This window comes from Periophthalmus magnuspinnatus, chromosome 14 (genome assembly GCF_009829125.3).
Source record: "Periophthalmus magnuspinnatus isolate fPerMag1 chromosome 14, fPerMag1.2.pri, whole genome shotgun sequence".
Taxonomy (NCBI): domain Eukaryota; kingdom Metazoa; phylum Chordata; class Actinopteri; order Gobiiformes; family Gobiidae; genus Periophthalmus; species Periophthalmus magnuspinnatus.
In genome coordinates, this window is record NC_047139.1 from 27,390,225 (window position 1) to 27,410,353 (window position 20,129).

General features: G+C 38.2%; 2 protein-coding genes across 2 annotated transcripts in view; one reads left to right on the plus strand and one right to left on the minus strand.

Moving 5' to 3' along the window:
* The window catches only part of LOC117381289 (glutamate receptor 3-like), a 67,330-nt gene that overhangs the window by 39,604 nt on the left and 7,597 nt on the right, over positions 1–20,129 (minus strand). Inside the window, 2 exon segments of the mRNA XM_055226770.1 lie at positions 2,874–3,113; positions 18,792–18,950. Of these exon segments, the coding sequence (XP_055082745.1) occupies positions 2,874–3,113; positions 18,792–18,939 (388 nt within the window). The 5' untranslated portion in view covers positions 18,940–18,950.
* mtmr2 (myotubularin related protein 2) overlaps positions 1–20,129 on the plus strand; it is a 91,712-nt gene that overhangs the window by 8,880 nt on the left and 62,703 nt on the right. The window lies entirely within an intron of this gene.

Below are 20,129 nucleotides of genomic sequence, written 5' to 3' on the forward strand. Positions count from 1 at the left end.
GAAATTAAACGAGAGTTCATGCTCCACTACAATAAGTGGTGTCTCTGGGCGTTTTACTTTCTATTACAGTCAAACCCCATCACGCTGATCCTGAGTTTTGATGTGAGCTGTGCCTGGGGGCTATTAGAGAAGAGAAATCCTTCTTATGGTGTGTGATGAAAGGAAAGACGAGTCCACTACAGTGAGAAGTGCACCAGGGATCGACAGCTCCATGCTAATGTGCCCCTGATATGAGACTGACACTGGGCGGACTTCTGCTCTGATTAAAGCCTTGTGCGCATGAGGCAAACTTCTTGGTAAGGACCAAAAGATTTAATAATACTGGCAGCTACACACACATCAGCCACTATCTTTCCAAATCTTAGGTAGTTCTGACCAAGCCTTGCTCAGGATCTGAAAATGGACACCCGAGTACTGCATTGAGGTTGCCCACTGCTCCTGATTGATTGCACCAGTGATATTAAAGGATTGTTCAAATGTAAGAAAAGAGGACAAATTTCCCTACAGGGACAATAAAGTGTACCCTTAATTGTAATTACCATTTTCTTGTTTTCTAACATTAACATCATTACCTTGTTGCTGTTTGCTTCCAGGTTCTAGTTTGTACTTTATATTCCATAACTCATAACAAATAATCCCACTTAGACTATAATGCTACCAGACCATAGCAGCACCATACAAAATGAGCACACTACTGGCTCATTCCTACCCTAATGTTTACCTGCTCATAACTGAGAACTTGGCAGAGGGCTACAGATGGTGAGCTGCCAGGCAAGAGTCATCCCAGTGACAAGGGTCCACACAGGGGAGCACTAGAAGACCGCTCTGCTCCGGAGAGAACACAAACTATTTTCCACTTTTTTTCTTTTTTTTGCTTCCACCAAACCAATTATGTGCTTGCGAAATCTAGCTCTGACACGTAGATCAATGGCACATAGCTCCCAAACAATTTTACAATAACAAAGTCCCTAAAGTGGTTAAACGTGCTGCAAAAGAGCTGTATATAAATCACTATTAGTGCTGTAGGGGATCCTAGCTGCATGTTTTACTCATATTTGCTACTTGGTGACAGATGACTAAGTAGTGATGCAACTGAAAATGTGACAAAAGTGTGTGTGTATGTGTGAGTGTGTGTGTATTAGAGTTCTTTAAGACACAGTTGCAGTACGTGACACCCACCTGGAATGCAGATATAACGTGAGGCGGGGGAAGAGGAGGGGAGTGCTCTTGTCCTAGAAATGTTCTGTTGTAGTTTAAAAATACCTTAGATGCACAGCAGGACACTTCACCTGCAGTGCCAATCTAGACCTATATCTACAAAGTCCAAAGCTGATTAAAAGTGGAATAGAGGACAGTCATAAAAATGCAGTTACAGTACATACAAATATTTTAGAAAGTTGTCTAAGAGGGTCTAGAATTTGTAGTTTCCATGTCAAAACATTTTAAAAGCAGCAACTAGCTAATGAGTGTCAGAATTTGCTATCCCCTTTGAGTCCCAATTTGAGTCCCTGTAGTTCTTGGAGAGATGACACCCAACTGGAGATTTTGTGCACAGATGATTTTTGCATGATATTGGAAAGGTATGAAAATGAGTAATAATATGTCAATATATAAAATAAAATAAAAATGTTGTGGCCTATATTTATCTAAACACAAAGCCAATGTTGCATTAGTAAGAGCTGATAAGATACAAGGCATACGTCATGCTTCTATTTATCTCGTACCATTTATATTGAGCCTATTGCTGTGAATGAAACTAAGCTCGATGTTCAAAATGCAAATATATTGTTGTTGTAAACTACCTCCAGATGAGTGCTGTCAGTAGAGTTAGAGTCCATGAAATGTGTGCAGCGGAGGAGCATGTTGTTTTTCTGTCTTTGTATAATTCAATTAGGGCTGATTTCTAAACAGCGATTGCGATTGGTGAGGATTAGGAACTGTAGCATCGTCAGACTTGTACAGCAGCAGCACCTGTGAGTGAGTCACTGGGTGCAAGGAGATATTGACTGCATTTCTCAGCTGCATTCAACCCCATAGCGAGGCAATTTAGACTCATTAGCAACATAAATTTAAATGCATCTGGCTACTTAGAATGAGCACAGGGGTTCAGGGATTTACATACTAGAATCTGAAACTAGAAACACATAGGATTTAGAATAATCATATTCTTATGCAACATGATCATTCACATTGTCGCTTGCAATAATGCATATTTTTAATACCAATTTCACCCTCCATGTGTGTGGGTGTGTGTGTGTGTGTGTGTGTGTATACACACACACACACACTTAATCCTTTATTCTGTCTTTATATATATATATATATATATATATATATATATATATATATATATATATATATATATATATATATATATATATATATATATATATATATATATATATATATATATATATATATATATATATATATATATATATATATATATATAGACAGAATAAAGGATTAAGCCCATTCTGAAACTATTTAGGAAACTTTGTCCAAATAATTTTTTTTTTTTTTTTTCAGAATTAATACTGCTACAAATTTGTAGTTTTGACAGCTGTAGTTCTACTACTGTGGAAGTCTTTGCTGTACCTTCTAGTTTAATTTAAGTATCACCTATCACTAGTTTAGTTTAAGTATTAAACTGTATATTTTTAATTGCTCTAGTCTACTTATAAGGTGTAGCCTTGTTGAAATTTGGTTCAGAAGTGGTTCAGTCCTAATTTGGGCTCTTGTCTGACCTCATTTAGTATGGCTCACTTTAGAATATAGATGACACACAGTAAGTACCCGTGCTGTGATATTGGTTTTGTTTTAAGTTAGAGAACAACTGATGGTGGTGATATAATGCCTAGGACAATGCTTACCTCTGTCTGTGTCATACAGATACACAAACTTCTCCCATTTGTAGTGGTCTAGCAGGCTCAGGACGGCCCCCCTCAGACTGGGCCTCATCTGGATCACAAACTGCACGTCAGTGTCGATAGGGAAGCTGGGTGTGATGAAGGAGGTGTGGAGTGCCCCGCAGAAGGACGTCAGGGTATTCATGGACTTTCGGTCATAGAAGCCAAAAATGGCGTAGACTCCTCGTGAGAACTGAGAGCAAACTGGAGACAGAGGTCAAGAGGTCAAATGTCAGCATTTTATTTAAAAATATAAAGCACAACTCCTAGCATTTGCATGTTAATTATTAAGTTAGCAAAGAAACTATAGGTTTTGCATGCCTTCTGTTACCGTATGGTGAGATTCCACTGTATGTTTTTGAAGGCCGCTAATGTAGTCAAAATGTATTCTTACATCCATTTTTAAGACCATAGAAGATATTGTGTAGAAAAGTTCACAAAAATGGCTTTGAACGGCACTGCAGCCTAAACCTCACAATGAGGCTCCAATGAGGCAGCATTAATCATGTGAAAGGGTCTGTATCTGTGTGAATGTGTGCCATACTGGATGTGAGCTCCACATAGCCACGCTGCGCTGCCCACTGCCCTTCACTTCTCCTTGGTCCAAATGCAAGCGCTCCGTGTAATCAACTGGAAATAATGGGGAAATCAGTGCACTGGCCATAGCTCATAATGGACAAATAGCCTTAAATATGAGCATGCAAATGTGCAGGCGGCTGGCTCTGCTGCACTATAAAAGATTTATAACAAGCCCTATCGGTTACCATCTGCAGGGACACAGAAATGAGGTTGGGCCTATAAAGTCCCTGCTGTAGTGGATACTGGTTCTTACAAGGTGCTAACTGTTTTATTTTATTTGTTCACACTAAATGGTTTAATAAGAGGGAGCGAACTGCATGAAGGCCGTGACCTGTGTCTCGTAAAAAAAGAAATTATCAGGATAAGCCAGAGGATGCACTAAATGTAAGTTCTAATCACATCCATCTTCAGAGTCTGAATATAATTTGTGTCTTTTCATTGATGTAAATATATGTTTTCTGGCTGCTGGTGAAGACTTGGATTTATTCTACTATTGCTTAAACTTAACTAAAACTTGTTTTTCTCCTGCTAGTGCTTGATAAATCCCCAATGATTTAAACAATATGGTGACTATGACTTTGGAATGTGTTTGTAACTATAGCAACTGCTTATAAGCTGAAAATCCATATGTGCTCGTTGTCCATATGAAGTCAGTCACCATGATTTTTTTTTTTGATTTTTTTTTGTAATTCTGAAGAATTAAGAAAGACTTCTAAATGTGAGTTAAAATACTGTCAGCCCTGTATTTGTGAACAAAAACATCTCAGAAAATAAGGAGGAGAAAATAGTCCTCTCTCTACTTAAAAAGATGAATGTGCGCTGAGAAAATCTAAATGGAAACAGCAGAGTTGCGGACTAATGTAACTACACTTGTGCGGTTTCTAAGAGGAGCAGGTCAGAGTTCAGGGGCACAGTTGCTGCACCTCTTCTATTCCATCTAACATTAAATGTTGTCATTTACAGATTCTTTGTTTCTCTGTAAGTTGAGGCGTTCCTCTTTATAGCTTAAAGTAACTTGCTCAAAAGCTGGAGGCAATATAAAAATATTTATGTCTTGTCTTATTTATTTATTTATTTGCATTTTATCTTCAATAGTGAAATTCTCCATTTTAACACTGTTATTATAAAAACAGTGGGTAAACGGGACGTAAGTGTTTTATATAAATAGAAGCGTCAGTGTCATTAGATTTCCTTATTCTATATTCAGATATAATACTGTTTACTGGCACCATTTTTACACACTCCTAATTATAACCATAAAGTGCAGGATACTGTAGCAATTTCTTTGTGCAGTTTAGTTTTAGACTGTAATCATTCTGACAATACAGTTGCAAGGGCCAGAGTTACTAGGTAAAGTAGATATACAATATCATTTCAAGCCAGTTACATTGGTTGTCACCTCTTTTTAGTTCAGTCAAGCATGTCTTTCAAGGTGCGTAGATGACATAAAATGTATGAAACTGACAAAGACTCTTGTACTAAGCCCAAGTACTGCTGTAGAGAACCTGCTGTAGTAATATAGATAGACTGCATGACCCCAGCACTGTACATATGGTGTCTGCTTTTACCCTGCTCCTCCAAACCCCACCACTCACGGTGCTCATTACTGCATTCTCATCCTTCTTGTATCTATGATTCCTAAGTCAGAGGGAGGTGGCTATAGACTCCTTTCCTTTCAGCTTTCTCCTGTTGAGTGGAGAATATGTTATATCTAGATCATAAAAGTTGCTAATGCTGGAGGAACCTGCCATGGTTGGTGTTATACAGTTGAATACTGCTTCCACTGCTGCATAGCGCCAAATTTCACAAAATATATTCTGGAAGTTCTATTGAAAGGATAAAGCAATGCCCTTGTGTGAAAAGAGAATACATAAATTGTGTAAAGCACAAAGAGAGAAGTTGCACTTTTAGCAGAATAATGTGACTTTGTGGTGGTAACAAATATCCTGCTCATGTGAGATGGGAGTTATTTTTTGCAGCTGTCACAAAGCAGTGCCTCCAGTGATGCTAGAGGAGAAAAGAGACGTCTGTTCCCCTCTGGGACAGGTATAAAAGCATGTCGGACTAGTCTCATGAGAGTACACCTGGTGTACACCTGTGCACACTGTCCTGTCCCACGGCAGGGTCACATATCAGGACAGACACATATAAAGGACACAGAGCATTTCACTCCTCAAGTGAAATGTTAAGTTTTCAAAAATCAAGCCATTGATTTTCAGTTTTAGTTTTGATTGGTTTGGTCAATGGAAATGTAAGAGAAAAACTAATAAAAACAATGGAATTTTCAGATTTTAGTGCTACAAAACTTTTTATTCAAAATTTGTCGTAAATTTGCCTTGGTGATGTAAACAATCATACCAATATAATCTGTTGTGTTCATGTTGTATTTGTTTTTTCAACTAAACCATAAATAAATACAGATTTGGACTAGAAAATGGGACCTTCTTGTTTAGTGGTTCACAGATTGTGGTACATGCTCTGTAGTTATAATACAATAATACAATATTTGGCAAGTTTAGAGTCAGTTTAATCCACCTTTCTGTCCTTTGGGATGGTCTTTGTTTAGAAGTACTATGGCAACTGTAGTCCCATTTTAGCCCCAATTTAGACATAGTCCTGTTTTAAATTTTATTTTGATCTGGTGGTACTCAAAAGGCCAAATATGCTTAAGGCTAATGTTTTTTTGTTTAGTGTAAAAATGAATAACTTGATTATAGTAGATTATAGAAGTTATGACACTTCATATTTAATTCTTCAAGTGTTTACATAATTTTAACACTGTAAAGCTAAATTGACACATGATATGCATTCATTATATCTGAATTTCAACATGCCAGATTTAACAGAAAATGTTCAGCTAAAACTCTTCCATCAAATGTTCCTGTCAGTTCTGTCTGCTGTTGACTCTGTACTGTCCTTATTAGTGTGCGTCTACACTTGTCAGTGGTGACATTCCATTATGGCAGATGTTCTCAGTCTCAGCAGCTGAAACTGAATATGTTTACCACCAGAAATCTGCAGCTCTCTACAAGACAGCTGCTGAATCACAACACCAGAAATGGCGTTGTGCCAGTAAACATATAAAAATACAGTGATGCACTGTATGTTAATGTAGGCTGATTGCTTTGTAAGTGTGCTGTACTCCACTGGCTCTACTACTTGTCATTGCAATCCAAGGAGCACATGCCTGTAAAGTTTTCAGCAATATTAGGTGAACTGTGTAACTTTATCTGATGGAGGGTCTACCGACTGTTAGTCTCTATGGATGTTATTGCTTTGCCTTAAAGATTCCACAGTATGGCATCACAGTTATCTATCTCCAACAGGCCATGTTACAGGTCATAGTTGTGGAGAGGTGACACCGCTCACAATAAGAATGCATGTTATAAAAAAAAAAATAGTAATACGTTTTCTAATTGAATGTGATAGGTTTAATGCCATACTGAAACATAGCCAGTGGCATACCTTCCCAAAAATACAAAGTGCACCTTTAACATTATTATATAAGAGAACCACCTCTAAGAGAAGCAAATAGTCCATGTCTTAATTACAGTAGCTAAGACTCTTCGCTTACTCCTGCCAAGACCATCAATATTGACAGACTGTACTAATGGACACAGAAATCATTGGGTCCAACTTAAAAAGTAATTAATTAGGTGCGGCAATGCACTTAATTCGTCTAAGGAACTAAAAAAGTTACTGGAAGCAAGTCTCAAAAACAAAAGTAATCAAGTTGTCCTGATGGCCATACGGGACAGCATTTCTGAGTGAGAGAGGGGATGCCAAGAAATCGTGGAAAGTGCTGACTGACAGACACTATAGGCACATTCTTCTCATAGAAAAATACTGGACAGCTGTACAGGGTTTGGCAAGTATCCCACCTAAAATTTAAGCAAGAGATTTATGCATTTTGTTTTTGGAGAATGAGAGATAAAGAGTGACTGGAGAGGGCTGGAAGTGATGGTGATGGAGAGGAATGTGGATTAGCCGTGCATCAGAAAGACACTTTATGTTATCTAATGCAGGACACAGAGGAGGGACACTTTTGTCTTAAGGGCTATTACTCACCTCAAACTGCCCTGACAGACAATCTGATGACCCTATTAAATGAATCCTCCTGTTAATCCTGTATATTTGTCTGCTTTTCTTATATTACTGAAAATAAAGTTAGAGCATGGGGGGTATTGAATATGTCAGTGAAGGAGGCCTAGTAAAAGCAGAGTTATAGCTGGTGTGAGGGAAGAGAAACAGCCAAGATGGTAAGAAGATTATAAAAATTATTATACAGTTGAAACCAGAAGAAGTGTTTACATACACTGTATAAAAAGACACATGTTTTTTTCTCAGTCTGCCATGGAATCAGACTAAACTTTGCCTTTGTCAATTAGGACTACCAAAATGATTTGTATTTGCTAAATGCTAGAATAATGAGAGATAAGAGGATTTTAGGCAATTTTTTATTACTTTCTTCAAAGTCAGAAGTTTACATACATTTCATTAGTATTTGGTATCATTCCCTTTAAATTGTATGACTTTGCCAAACATTTAGGATATCCTTCCACAAGCTTCCCACAAGAATTGACAGGAATCTTGGCTCATTCTTCCTGACAGAACTAGTGTAACTGGGACAAGTTTGTAGGCTGCCTTGCTTGCCTTTCCAAATTTGCCCATACATTTTCAATACAACTGAGATTAGGGCTTTGTGATGGCCACTCCAAAACATTGACTTTGTTATCCTTAAGCCACTTTGTAACCACTTTGGCAGTATGCTTTGGGTTGTTGTCCATTTGAAAGACCAATTTGCACCCAAGCTTTAACTTCCTGGCTGCTTCAGTCTTTCCACATAATGTTCTTTCCTCATGATGCCATCTATTTTGTGAAGTGCACCAGCCTAAGCCCACAACATGATGCTGCCACTCCCATATTTCACAGTTGAGATGATGTTCTCAGGCTTGCAAGTTTCCCCTTTTTCCTCCAAATGTAACGATGCTCATTAAGGCAGTTTTTTTTTGTCCCTGTGTGCATTTGAGAAGTGTAATCTGGCTTTGTAATGCTTCTTTTGGAGTAATGGCTTCTTCCTGGCAGAGTGGCCTTTCAGCCCATGTTGGTACAGTTCTCGTTTCGCTGTGAATAATGACACACATTTACCAGCTTCAGCAGCATCTTCATAAGGTCTTTTGCTTTTGTTCTTGGGTTGATATGCACATTTTGGACCAAAGCATGTTCATCTCTGGGGCAAAGAACCTGTCTCCTTCCTAAGCGCTATGACGGCTGGACATTCCCATGGAGTTTATACTTGCATATAATTGTTTGAACAGATGAACGTGGCACCTTCAGGCATCTGGAAATTGCACCCAAGGATGAACCCAACTTGTGCAAGTCCACAATTCTCTTCCTGATATCTTGGCTGATTTTTTTTTACTTTCCCATGATGTTACACAAAGAAGCTGTGTGTTTCAGGTGTGCCTTCAAATACATCCACAAGTGTGTCTCTAATTAACTAAAATGTAAAAACAAATCAGAAGCTTCCAATTACATCATCCTCTGGGTTTCCCCAAATGATTTAAAGGCAGAGTAAACTTACTGTATGTAAACTTCTGATTTTGAAGAAAGTAATGAAAAATTGTCTTAAAAAATCCTTCTCTCATTATTCTGGCATTTAGCAAATAGAAACAGGAAACGTTTAGTCTGATTTCATTTCAGACAGTAAGAAAAAAAAAAAAGTACTGTATATGTTTTTTATATAGTGTATGTAAACTTCTACTTTCAACAGTTTTTTTTTTGTTTTCAATTCAAGTCAATTTCCCAGAACAGCAGTAATATGCAACTGATTTATGTGCATAAACATAACATGCAAAGATGTTGTGTGTTTGAAGATAAACAAGAACAGAAAAATCCTGATAATGAAGAGGGGTGGTGGGTAGAGGCCATGTTTGCATAATGTGAAGCGTGTGATCTACTAGTAGCATAATTATTGACAACATAGAGTAAACAAGAAATGTAACCAAAACACAAAACTTGGAAACACTCTAAAATCAAGTATAACATTGAATTCTATTGATCGATATATCTTAAATTCCTATATTCTGTATTTCTTGGGCCTTATAAACAGCATTGATATTCTTGTAGTGTATATGTAATTTACTCTATTTCTCCTGACACTCATGGAATTCAAGCCTAAGTTGCAATGAACTTTTTCCATGCATAACTTTGGCACATTGAAAAGTGTTAGTATTAGAGGTGGGGGCGGTGTTACAATATCAAAATATATGTTATGGAGATATGCAAAATTAGATAATGGAGCATATAGTCTTCTAATAATAAAGGTTTACAAAGGCACATTGTGTGCAAAATTTGCAAAACATTTACAAATATTGTCATCAGAATAAAATGTAGATGTTACTTTTTGTCAATATTGGTGTCGCCTCTAATTGTACCATACCTTAACCCTCATGAACGGAGGGTCTGGGGGTTGATGGTGCAAAAGCTAAGTATTGCTCTTAAAGGGTGAAACTGACAATAAATGACAAAAACGACAGCCACAAGGTTATACTTTGCCGAACAATTTTTCTATATTTTGTTTATGGCTCTGTCCACAAACACACTCAAATTTGTTGTGGTACAGCCTTTGTATTCTGCACAGCCATCACAGAGGCGCACCTTACATGAAGCATAATACAAAAAGGGTAAAAAGCCTCTTCATTCTGCTGCACTCTGAAGCTAATAGGAGCCGGCGAAGATTAGGAAAGACCACATAAAAGGGCAGCTCTGACAACAAGTGTGATACATCTAAGGTCAAGGAGATATCTCAAATACAATCATGACAGCAATACACAAGTGATATGAGAACATAATTTGAACTCTCTTCATCTATTCAATAATTAAAATAGGTAATTTCATTCTACATTATTATTTAGTAATATGATTTTAAGGGCACACAGACTACATAATCAGTCTGTTTTAACATTGAGGTGCATCACATTTTTACTCATTGTTGTGCAGTACATCTTGACAGACTGACCACAGACATAACGCAGGGCACAGGCCAGAGCAGATGATGGGGGAGGGGGTGGGGGCTACACAGTGCAAATAGAATGTAGTCTGAAAGTAAGATAAGTTATTGCTGCATCATAAATCATAACCAATAAATTATACTCTGCAATTATAAAATGAATAGGATGTACAGCTATGTGCAAATGTATTCACAGATAAATCAAGATAAATGGTCAAAATAAGACTTTACTTCAAACCAAACATAAACACATTTCCAACACATTCTGACTTCAGGTTGAAATTATTAAGGTGTTAAGGTACTTATTCAACATAACAACTTGAGTATTAAGGTAAATGTCAGTCATACTAAAAATATATGAAGTCTTGTGCCTTCCTGGAGGTAGCCCATGTAAAACATACCACAAACTTTAATACTCAACATTAGGGCTGCAACAATTAATCATGTCTAGTTGACTATAAAAAATAGTCATAGTTTAATAATCATCAAAACCAAATTTTGAAGTTTGAGTACCGGTGAACAGCTGTAAAGAGTGGCAATTTCAAATGTGTATGGTATATTTGTTATTTCTGTTATTTAGTACACATAAAATAAAAGACGCCTCCTTAAGACACACACAAAGGCTTGTGGTAAAAGATAGAACGCATACTGGGGCACAAGCAAGGCTCTGCTAGTTCAATATTTTTTACTTTTCCCATTCAAAAGATATTTTTTAGTTTTAAAATGTTAATCACTATAGCAACAGTTCTAATTTTTCATCATTCTGAAACTAATGGATAGTGGTAAGAATAAGTGTAAAGTAATTTGATGTACTTGAAAACAACCTTTTCCTCCTTGGGCTATTGCTGACCTTCCCTCAAAATGTCGTAACAATCATTACCATTACTTTTGCCAGTTATCTGGCAAACACTATAACAATACAGCGCTGCCAATACATATCCTCCTTGGCTGAGGAAAAATCTCAAAGCATTCAAACATAGTATAAAAAATATTATGACACATTGCACAAGTAGAAAGCATTGTGCCTAAATATTTCATCACTTAACTCTTGCACTGTACATCTTGTCATCCCATGGTAATCTCAGGTAACATTGACTAATTCACAGCTTTCAAAATGCCTACTCTCTGAAGGACGCTGCAGTGCAACAAATTGCTGCAGCATCAGTGTAGCTTGTCAGTAGTGATCAGCATCGCCTGTAACTGGGCTGACATATAAGTACATTCAGATCTCCACTGGCTCGCCCCCAAGCCCATTCACCTCTGCACTTTTTTTTTTTTACAGCTATGTTAAGATTACTGTGAGACAAGAAATAGCAGGATTTTAACATCTAAACTGTGAGGTCTTTTATGTATTACCCAAAAGACTCCGTAAGGATGAGCACCCTCATATAGCGAATTATTCAAACTGACAGGATGCTGGCTGTAGTCACATAGATATTTTTAAAATCACATCATAACATTTTCTTTCCTCCATGACTGGGCTTACCCAAAACCGAATTGTACACAGGAAGTATTTGACACCAATAGTCAGGCGTGCGACTTGAAATCAAAATGCTGCTTATTTTTCTGATTATCTCTGACGTCATGTGTCTTTGATGCCACAATCTTTGTGGATGTCACTTCTGCCGCAAAAAACTCATTTTTTAGCGAAGACTGAAGATAGAAATGATCATGCAAAAAAGCCTCCCCTTGGGCTCAAACTATTTGACAAGCTCGTCTCATGCATCATTCATGACTTGTCACTTTAAATGACTCCACCACAATGTGACAAAGCCAAGGTTGTTACTCTTGCTTAGTTACATATTGACACAATTGTTAGCAGCAGTAACTAGCCGGAACTGGGTAAGCCGCTACAATGGTGACCTTTAAATTTGGCAGAAGGAAAAGTGTTAGGAGTCTGTGCAAATTGGAATCAACAAAACCTTAAGACAAGGCAATGCTTAACACCTTACGTAATTACTGTGAGAGAATAAATGTTGCACAGATTTAAAGGCCATATGTGTGTGAAAGAAAAATTCTGTCTTCCACAGCGGATAATGGAATTACAATTGACTTGATAATGCAACAATTACAAATCACTTAAAGATACAAGTAAGACATGTTATGCTTTTGTATGCTATTTAGTAGGAATCTATAAAGGCTTTCAGGTGAGTAACTTTGAGAATAAGTCATTTTAATTTAATCTGTCACATCAATGCTACTTTATCATTACAAAAATTTGAAGCTAGTCATACACTAGAAGAATGGATTTCACTGTTGTGTGGTCATCGATTTCATTATCAAGCATAATTGTAAAATCATGCTGTTTCTTCTCATTTAATATCAGTCATCATAAAATTATAAAATTAACATTAAAGGAGAAAAGTGAAGAATAAAAACCTTTCAGTCATATGCACAGCTAAACAGAACTGTTTTGAGCCTGGATTTAAACATTGTCAAAGTGGAGGCCTGTCTCACATCTTCAGGAAGACTGTTCCAGGTTTTATTTGCATGTGTGAGGTAATGTTCTTTAAAGAGGGGGTATTTTACTTCTATGGGTTATTGACTAACACATAACATATTTAGATCACCATGTTACCTTTTATTGATTTGAAAATCCTACATTTGCCAAAAACAACATATTAACATTTTTTATAAGTTGTGTTGTTCTGAGTTTCCTCTCCCTTTGCTTTCTACACTAAGTCACTCCCCCTTCAGACCACGATCGCAATGCAATCAAGTTGTTGTTTACAGTTTTGTATCATGCTTTTGTATATTTCTGGAAAATTGTCATGTGGGAGCATGAATGACATAGGCTTGTGGGGTGAGCAACACTGGACAGAATCTTACAGCTAACCATTAGGAGGGTTCGGCTTGGGAGACATCTTCAACATGCATGGGTGATATCTAAAACCTAAAACCTATGTTTTTGATACAAGCTCAAAAAAGCAATTTTGCACAATTTATTGTTTTGTTTTCTGTACTACAAAGCCATTACATTACATTCAAAGTAGGTAAACCTCTGTAAGGCTCTGGTGAGTGACAGCTGGATTTAACCAATCGCAGTGAAGTGTTAATTCTTAGAAAAGGCAGATGATTTTGTTGATCTTATAAGGCAATAAAAAGATACAAAATGTACATGAATTGTGATAAAATCGAAATCATGATCTAACTCCCAGAAAATTGTGATATTATTTTTGGCATTTTGTTAACCCCTACTTCAAAGATTAAACTGGGCCAAAATGTTAGATTTGTTAAGGCTTGCCCTTTCACCAAGCATTAATCCCTCTTTAACCTTTTTAAGTATGGGCTGACCTCTGCTTGCCTACTTACTGTTGATTGTATATAAAACAGAACCAGTGACTAATCACAGTATATTATGAAATAGAACTATGGAGGAGGTGGAGGGGGAGAATATCTGGCCTCATCAAATGTTTGGTGCTGGTGCATTAGTGAGGCCTCCAGTGCCTACACACTCCAGCACTCTAACATTAGCTTGTGTCTGCGCGCACACATGGGTGACTCATGGCAGAGGAGGATAGTTAGTGAGAATAAAAGACTTTGGAAAAATTGACCAAATGTCATCAAAGTTTGTGGCATCTAGCAGCCGGCCTTCACAAGTTTACTTCTGCACTGTGATGCAACTGCTTGTACTAAGCTGGGTTAATACCAGCCTAAAAATGATAGGATGGTTGACTTTTCACCCATAACTGAGCCTTCAGGCCAGAAATTGTGCAAAAAAAGACTATTGCAAAGGTGTTCATCAGAATCAGGATCAAACCCAGGATCATCTAGTTGAGTGGTGAATTCTTTATCCCTCCAGTCCTGTAGTCCTCATATAACAGGTCTATCGCACAATGATAAAACATGAATTGTTTCATGACAGACCCATATCACTAGAGTTAGTATTTGCCCCCATCTTGCAAAAATAAAGTCCAATATCTTTTTTAAATGATTCTGGACCACAGTGTTAGCATGTGACCCTTAAAATCTAATCTGGCCCATACTATGTTCATTATGGGATTTTTAAGTCATTTTATAAACAACCTGAACCCAACCAACAAATTAGATGCAACCCACTTTATTTTAGCTCTTCCCAAAGTGAGAAACTAGATCTCTCTTCCGTTTGGACCCAGACTGGTGATCAGGCTTTGTCCCAGTCTGCCCCTGACCTCTTCTCTTAATGGCTTCTACCTCCCGTTTCTACATTTATGCACACCATCAGCCACGTCCTGGGGCATCGTGTCACATCAATACATCCCACACGCACAAACCGGTCAAGATAATAAACCCCAAGTTCCCATTTTGTCGAAAGCAATTCAAAGAAAGTTTGCAGTTTATGCCTTGTGCTGACCTAAACAGGCTACACTGTCTGATGACTATAGAGTTCTTCAGCATTAGTCTGGTCATATATTTAAATGGAGAGAATGAGACAGAGAAAATGAAAGCTTGGTGAGAATTGATTTTTCCATATTGAATAAACTAAGCACTCACATACACACCCCCACAGGCGCGCACACACACACACACGCACACACACACTGCTGGACTATAGCCTTCCCCCCTATTGATCCATGCTGCCAATAACACAGTCATTTGCCATCAAGGATTTGTTACAATCATTATATACTGACCTAACTAGAGAACAGCACAACCTACAAAAATTTACAAAATAATAAGAATAAGTTATTTTATGGACCCATAAATCCATAACTCCTATTTATTCATATTATTTTCTACTATTAGCTAGACAACAATTGACAAATTAAGTGTATAATAAGCCAATGAGTTGTTAAAGAGGGACATTTTACTTCTATGGGACTGTTAATACATGATATATTTTGATCACCAAGTTACCTTTTATTGTTTCGAAAATGCTATATTCGCCAAAAACAATGTAACATGTTTTATAAGTTTTACTTTTGTTTTTGATGCTCTGAATTAAGTCATTCCCCCTTCAGAGCGGTCTCACAGCTTAGTGTGCATCCTGCTAATGAAGCTACTGCACATCACATCACGATTGTCAAGTTACTGTGTGCAGTTTTTTTATCCTGTTTTTGGATAGTTATAGAGAATAATGTGGGAGCTTGAAAAAATCTATTTTGCATAATACCCCCTTTTTTAACAAAGCAAATGTTATTTAACAGCTATAGTTGGTGTTAAACATGAATAAAAAATAATAACAACAGATTTGCAACTATTGGACTTGGAACTTAATTTTGCAAGATTGTCAGTTTTTGTACAAAATGTCAGTTCCTCCATCAGCGTTGAATCCAACACTGTCTGTCATTTTGTAATGCAAGCCCGTGTCAGTATGTAAGTAGTAAGTATGGAGAGAAAGTTATGACAAGAATAACATTTAAACCCTGCCAGAATCGCTGCGTGTCAAACTAAATCAGCACCTGCCAATCGCCTGTGACCATTATGCAATATACAGTTCTAAAATAAGAAGTGTGTAGTTTTGGGAGGTTTTCAAGCACTGCCTTAGTAACTGTGCAGGCTGCTCCTAATTAGCAGCTCACTGGTGTTTGTCATCCTCAGTGTATCCAAAGATTAAGCGTGCCAGTCTACTTTCATTTAACCTTTATTTTTACTGTGTAGCTTCTTAAATGACAATAAAGGCTGCTGCTGCTCTCATCAAGGCCTCCTCAAAGTGAGTTCTGGCTCAGGTCTGAATTTTTAATAGAGACATGATACAACATCACACGGTAAATTGCATTTGTGTTTCAACCTTGCTCCACACTCCCAGGTGAACTCTAAGAGATGAGATGAATAGAGAATATGTGAAGTCACTTTCAAACCAGCACTGAATGACAATCAACAAGTTTAAATGCAAAATAGAAGAGGCTTTACCCAGGGGAGGGCGATATGCTAAAACATGAATATTACAGTTTTCTTGGAGCCAGATCATAGTTTTGATTTTATCACGATTCATGTAAATATAGCATCTTCATATTGCCTTGTAGAGGTAACTAAAATTGTCTGAAATCTGTGATGCAATTTTGCAAAAATAGCATATTATCACGGGATCGGTATTACAATTTGATTTTTATCACCATGATATCACCGAACCATATTTATTGTCTTCAACATTTGTCAGAGGCAAAAAATGTTCTGCTTAGTGTTAGTGTAAGAGCAGCTATAATGGGATTAGAACCAGTCCACTATTTAACCGTGTTTTCCCAGTTTCTAAAAATATAGACCTTGGCTGTTGAGGGAGAAAGGAACAGCCAATCTGTAATGTTGGAACAGATTAACTACAAAAGAGGAGGGAATTACAAGTCCCTCTGTTGTCCCTCAAAACAGAGTGTCAAAAGTGAATGTATGTTTTCTATCAACCTGATTGAGATTTGGGGAAAAAAAACAACAACTTCATATAGATCATGTAACATTAAGCGTTCTATGCTTTCAGTCCAAATATTTACATATTTCACCTTTATATATATAGCCACATACCTCTCTGCTTCTACTGCTCATTAGTACAGTACATTCAAGATGGCTGAAAAAGAACTGCTTTTACCATTACACTCTATGCTTACTGATGCACTCTCAATAAATGTTTGTGCTGCTTGAGTAATCTCCAGTACTCACAGGGTCCAAGATTCTAAAAAATGTTCCAAGCTTGTGTTCATCCCTATGGCTCCAAGTGCGTAATGTGCATCTTTTCATCACTTGCAACTGCTTGAGTGCCCTTGAGCAAAGTGCTGACCCTCGGTGTAATTACAGCAGTACAAGGCTGGACTGGACACTGTGCTGATGTGTGACTGTGTGAATACGATGGCCTGTTTTTCCACGACTTCAAGGCTGCAGAGCTAACCACCAGTGACCATGACGAGTGAACAGAGGGCAGTGCAATTACTTGTGATCGATCGCAGTTATTGGTTTGGTGCTCTATAATTGACAGGTCTACAGCCAATCATGTAGCAGTAAAAGAGCAGGGTTTGGAAAGGAGTTGGGACTTTGGATTACATTTTGTGTGTGTGTTGATTGGGACCGACATAGAGAGCATTTATTTGTTGCTTTAACTGAGGTTTATTATAAATGTATTTTGTCGATGTTCTTGAACTATTTGTAAGAACATAAATAATAACAAAATGTGATGAACAAATTATTTTACTATTGGAAAATTAAACAATATTCTTCTGGTTCATAGGTGTAATGTCAGGCATTAAAGTAGCAATAGTATGGCTAATTGGATAGCTAGACCAAATAGCTAGACTAGTAGAGCAAAAGTGAAGTCTATGGTCATTTTCAATCAAACAAATGAGTGCATGGAGTATTATATAATGTATGATATAATATTATTGTACACTAACTGTTAATGGGATTAACCACTTGCTTAGCAAACTGATTCAGGTTTGAAGTTAGTAATGGACCCAGCAGGAAATATTCTTTGTTTTGGAACTGCAACTCACCCTCTGGATCAAGTTTCTACTTGTGATTGATACCTATGTACTTGTGTGACCTCTTACACTCAAGTTTTGATGAAATAAAATGTATTTAATAGAATTTTTGTAAATCATAGATTTAACATAGATGTACTGCAACTTGACCTGGTGGCACCACCGCCTTGTCTCCATGGAGATAGACAAGACGTTTAATGCCATAGTGTGGAATATTCCAATGATAGCACGAGCATCTCAATGGAGACAAGCAGGTGATGGAGCCTTTCCTAGAAAAGTTACATGATTAATTTATAATAGAAATAGTGTTACAGTGGAGAGTTGCTTTCTCTTCTTTCACACGTTGTCATACAAGTGCCGCTCATCTTCATCTTCTCTGGAATTACTGAATTACTGCGTTTAGAAAATCACTGTGTTTTACCCAATTACAGGCCATCGCACTCCATCATCCAGCTGGTAAATCTCTGACAGAACGTGAGACGGCTGCGTGCATTAGGAGGACCCATAACTTGGCAGGTGCGAGAGTAAATGTGTGAGTAGGATTTCAACCATTCAGAATCTGTCAATTCTGGAAGAGGATTTGAGCTCAAGAACAATGGTTCTGCGTAGGTCTGATTTAGGCTACTCAACAAGTCAGTGTAATAATGTAGTGTGGTTAATATAGGGTATATTCTGTGTTAGTCATGTTGAAAGTACAGATGGAGTTTCTCTAATTTTGGTTTTAAACTTTTAGTTTGATTCATATGACAGTGTGTATAGTCAGTTGAACTATGGTGCTGGTTTTAATTGAGGGGTTCAGTGACAGTTTCTTTCCAGTTGATTCATATAAATAAGCAAATACGAAAGGTGTAAATCCAGTAGTGTGAGCTGGGATTGGCAGTCCTGAGACGGAGCAGTGTCAGTACTTACAGGCATGTGTGACAGAAAAGCTGTTGGATGACTCCAGGTTGTCCACATTGTAATTGAGGTGGAAGGGTTTCTCTGTCACATTTTGGTTGGTGTTATACAGCTGGACAGCAAACCTGAAGGCGCTGTGCTCCTGGACCGTGGAGCGCATGAACAGTCCACCTACAGCAGACAAGACAATGTCACACAACAGCCTCTCATTAGTTCAGTCCAACAGACACTTCACCGGGCCTTATTTTGTCCTTATGCGCAAGATAGATGCGTCTGTGAGCGGCTGTCACGTTATTAGCCATCTCTGGGACATGATGAGAAGACTTAACTTCACATAAGTCAGGGCATGTCACGTTTCCTCGCTAAATAATGCACTGCAGAGAGCGTAAAAAGCCAATTTGGATCAACTCTATTTTTACCCCGCCGCCCACAGGACGTTGTAACGGGGTGAACTTGACAGAGAAAAGATCGCAGCTTCAACAAAGAGATGCAGCCCAGTGGAGTGAGTGCCCCATTCAACTTACCTATGTTGATTTGATTCGGGAAGCCTGCTCGCGCCTCTTCAAAAACACACAACAAAACAAAGGTTGCCGCTATTGTTCGAAGCCACATTTTGGTCGGAGAAGTAAAATTAACTCCCGCGTTTGAGATGAAGCGAGGCAAACCATGAACATATACGCAAAAGAAATCCACAAGATGCGATCGTCGGGTCGCTCTCTCGCTCTCTCTGTCTCTGTCTCTTTCTCTTTCTGGCAGAGTGCACCAAACAGAGTGTGTGCCAGCGCAACTGCAGCGCTCCTCTGCTGCCGGTACAGAGCCACAGAGCCGCTCTGTGAGTTAAAGATGGTGGTGGGACCGTGTGGAGCCGACGCGCATCTCCGTTCTGTGGATGGGCTGCATTCAAATGTGCCACAGAGAGACAGAGTGAGGGCGGGAGGGAGGCAGAGGCGGCAGGGGGCGTTTATCAAACTTGGTCCGATGGTGAATTATAATAAGAGCAGCCCCCCGTCTTTCTCCTCACGTCACTGCAGTTGGAGCGAGGCGGTGCAGATCGTGCTGCAAAGACTTGAACCAAGACACCCACACCACTTCTGTAATGGACTCAACTCAGAGATGCGCAAAACGTGTCTCCATAACATTTAATTGCATAATCAGCGAATAATGCGCTATTTGAATTTGTCTCAACTGCTCCAAAAAGTAGCCCAAGATTGTCTCTCGCGTAAAGCAGGATGCCGCGTTCATTTATCATCACTGATGTCTCTCTCATTCACCTCCTCCTTTGCATTTCCTTGCCTTCCTTGTCTTAAAAGCCTTGAACAAACTACTACAAGCTTATTAAACAATGATATG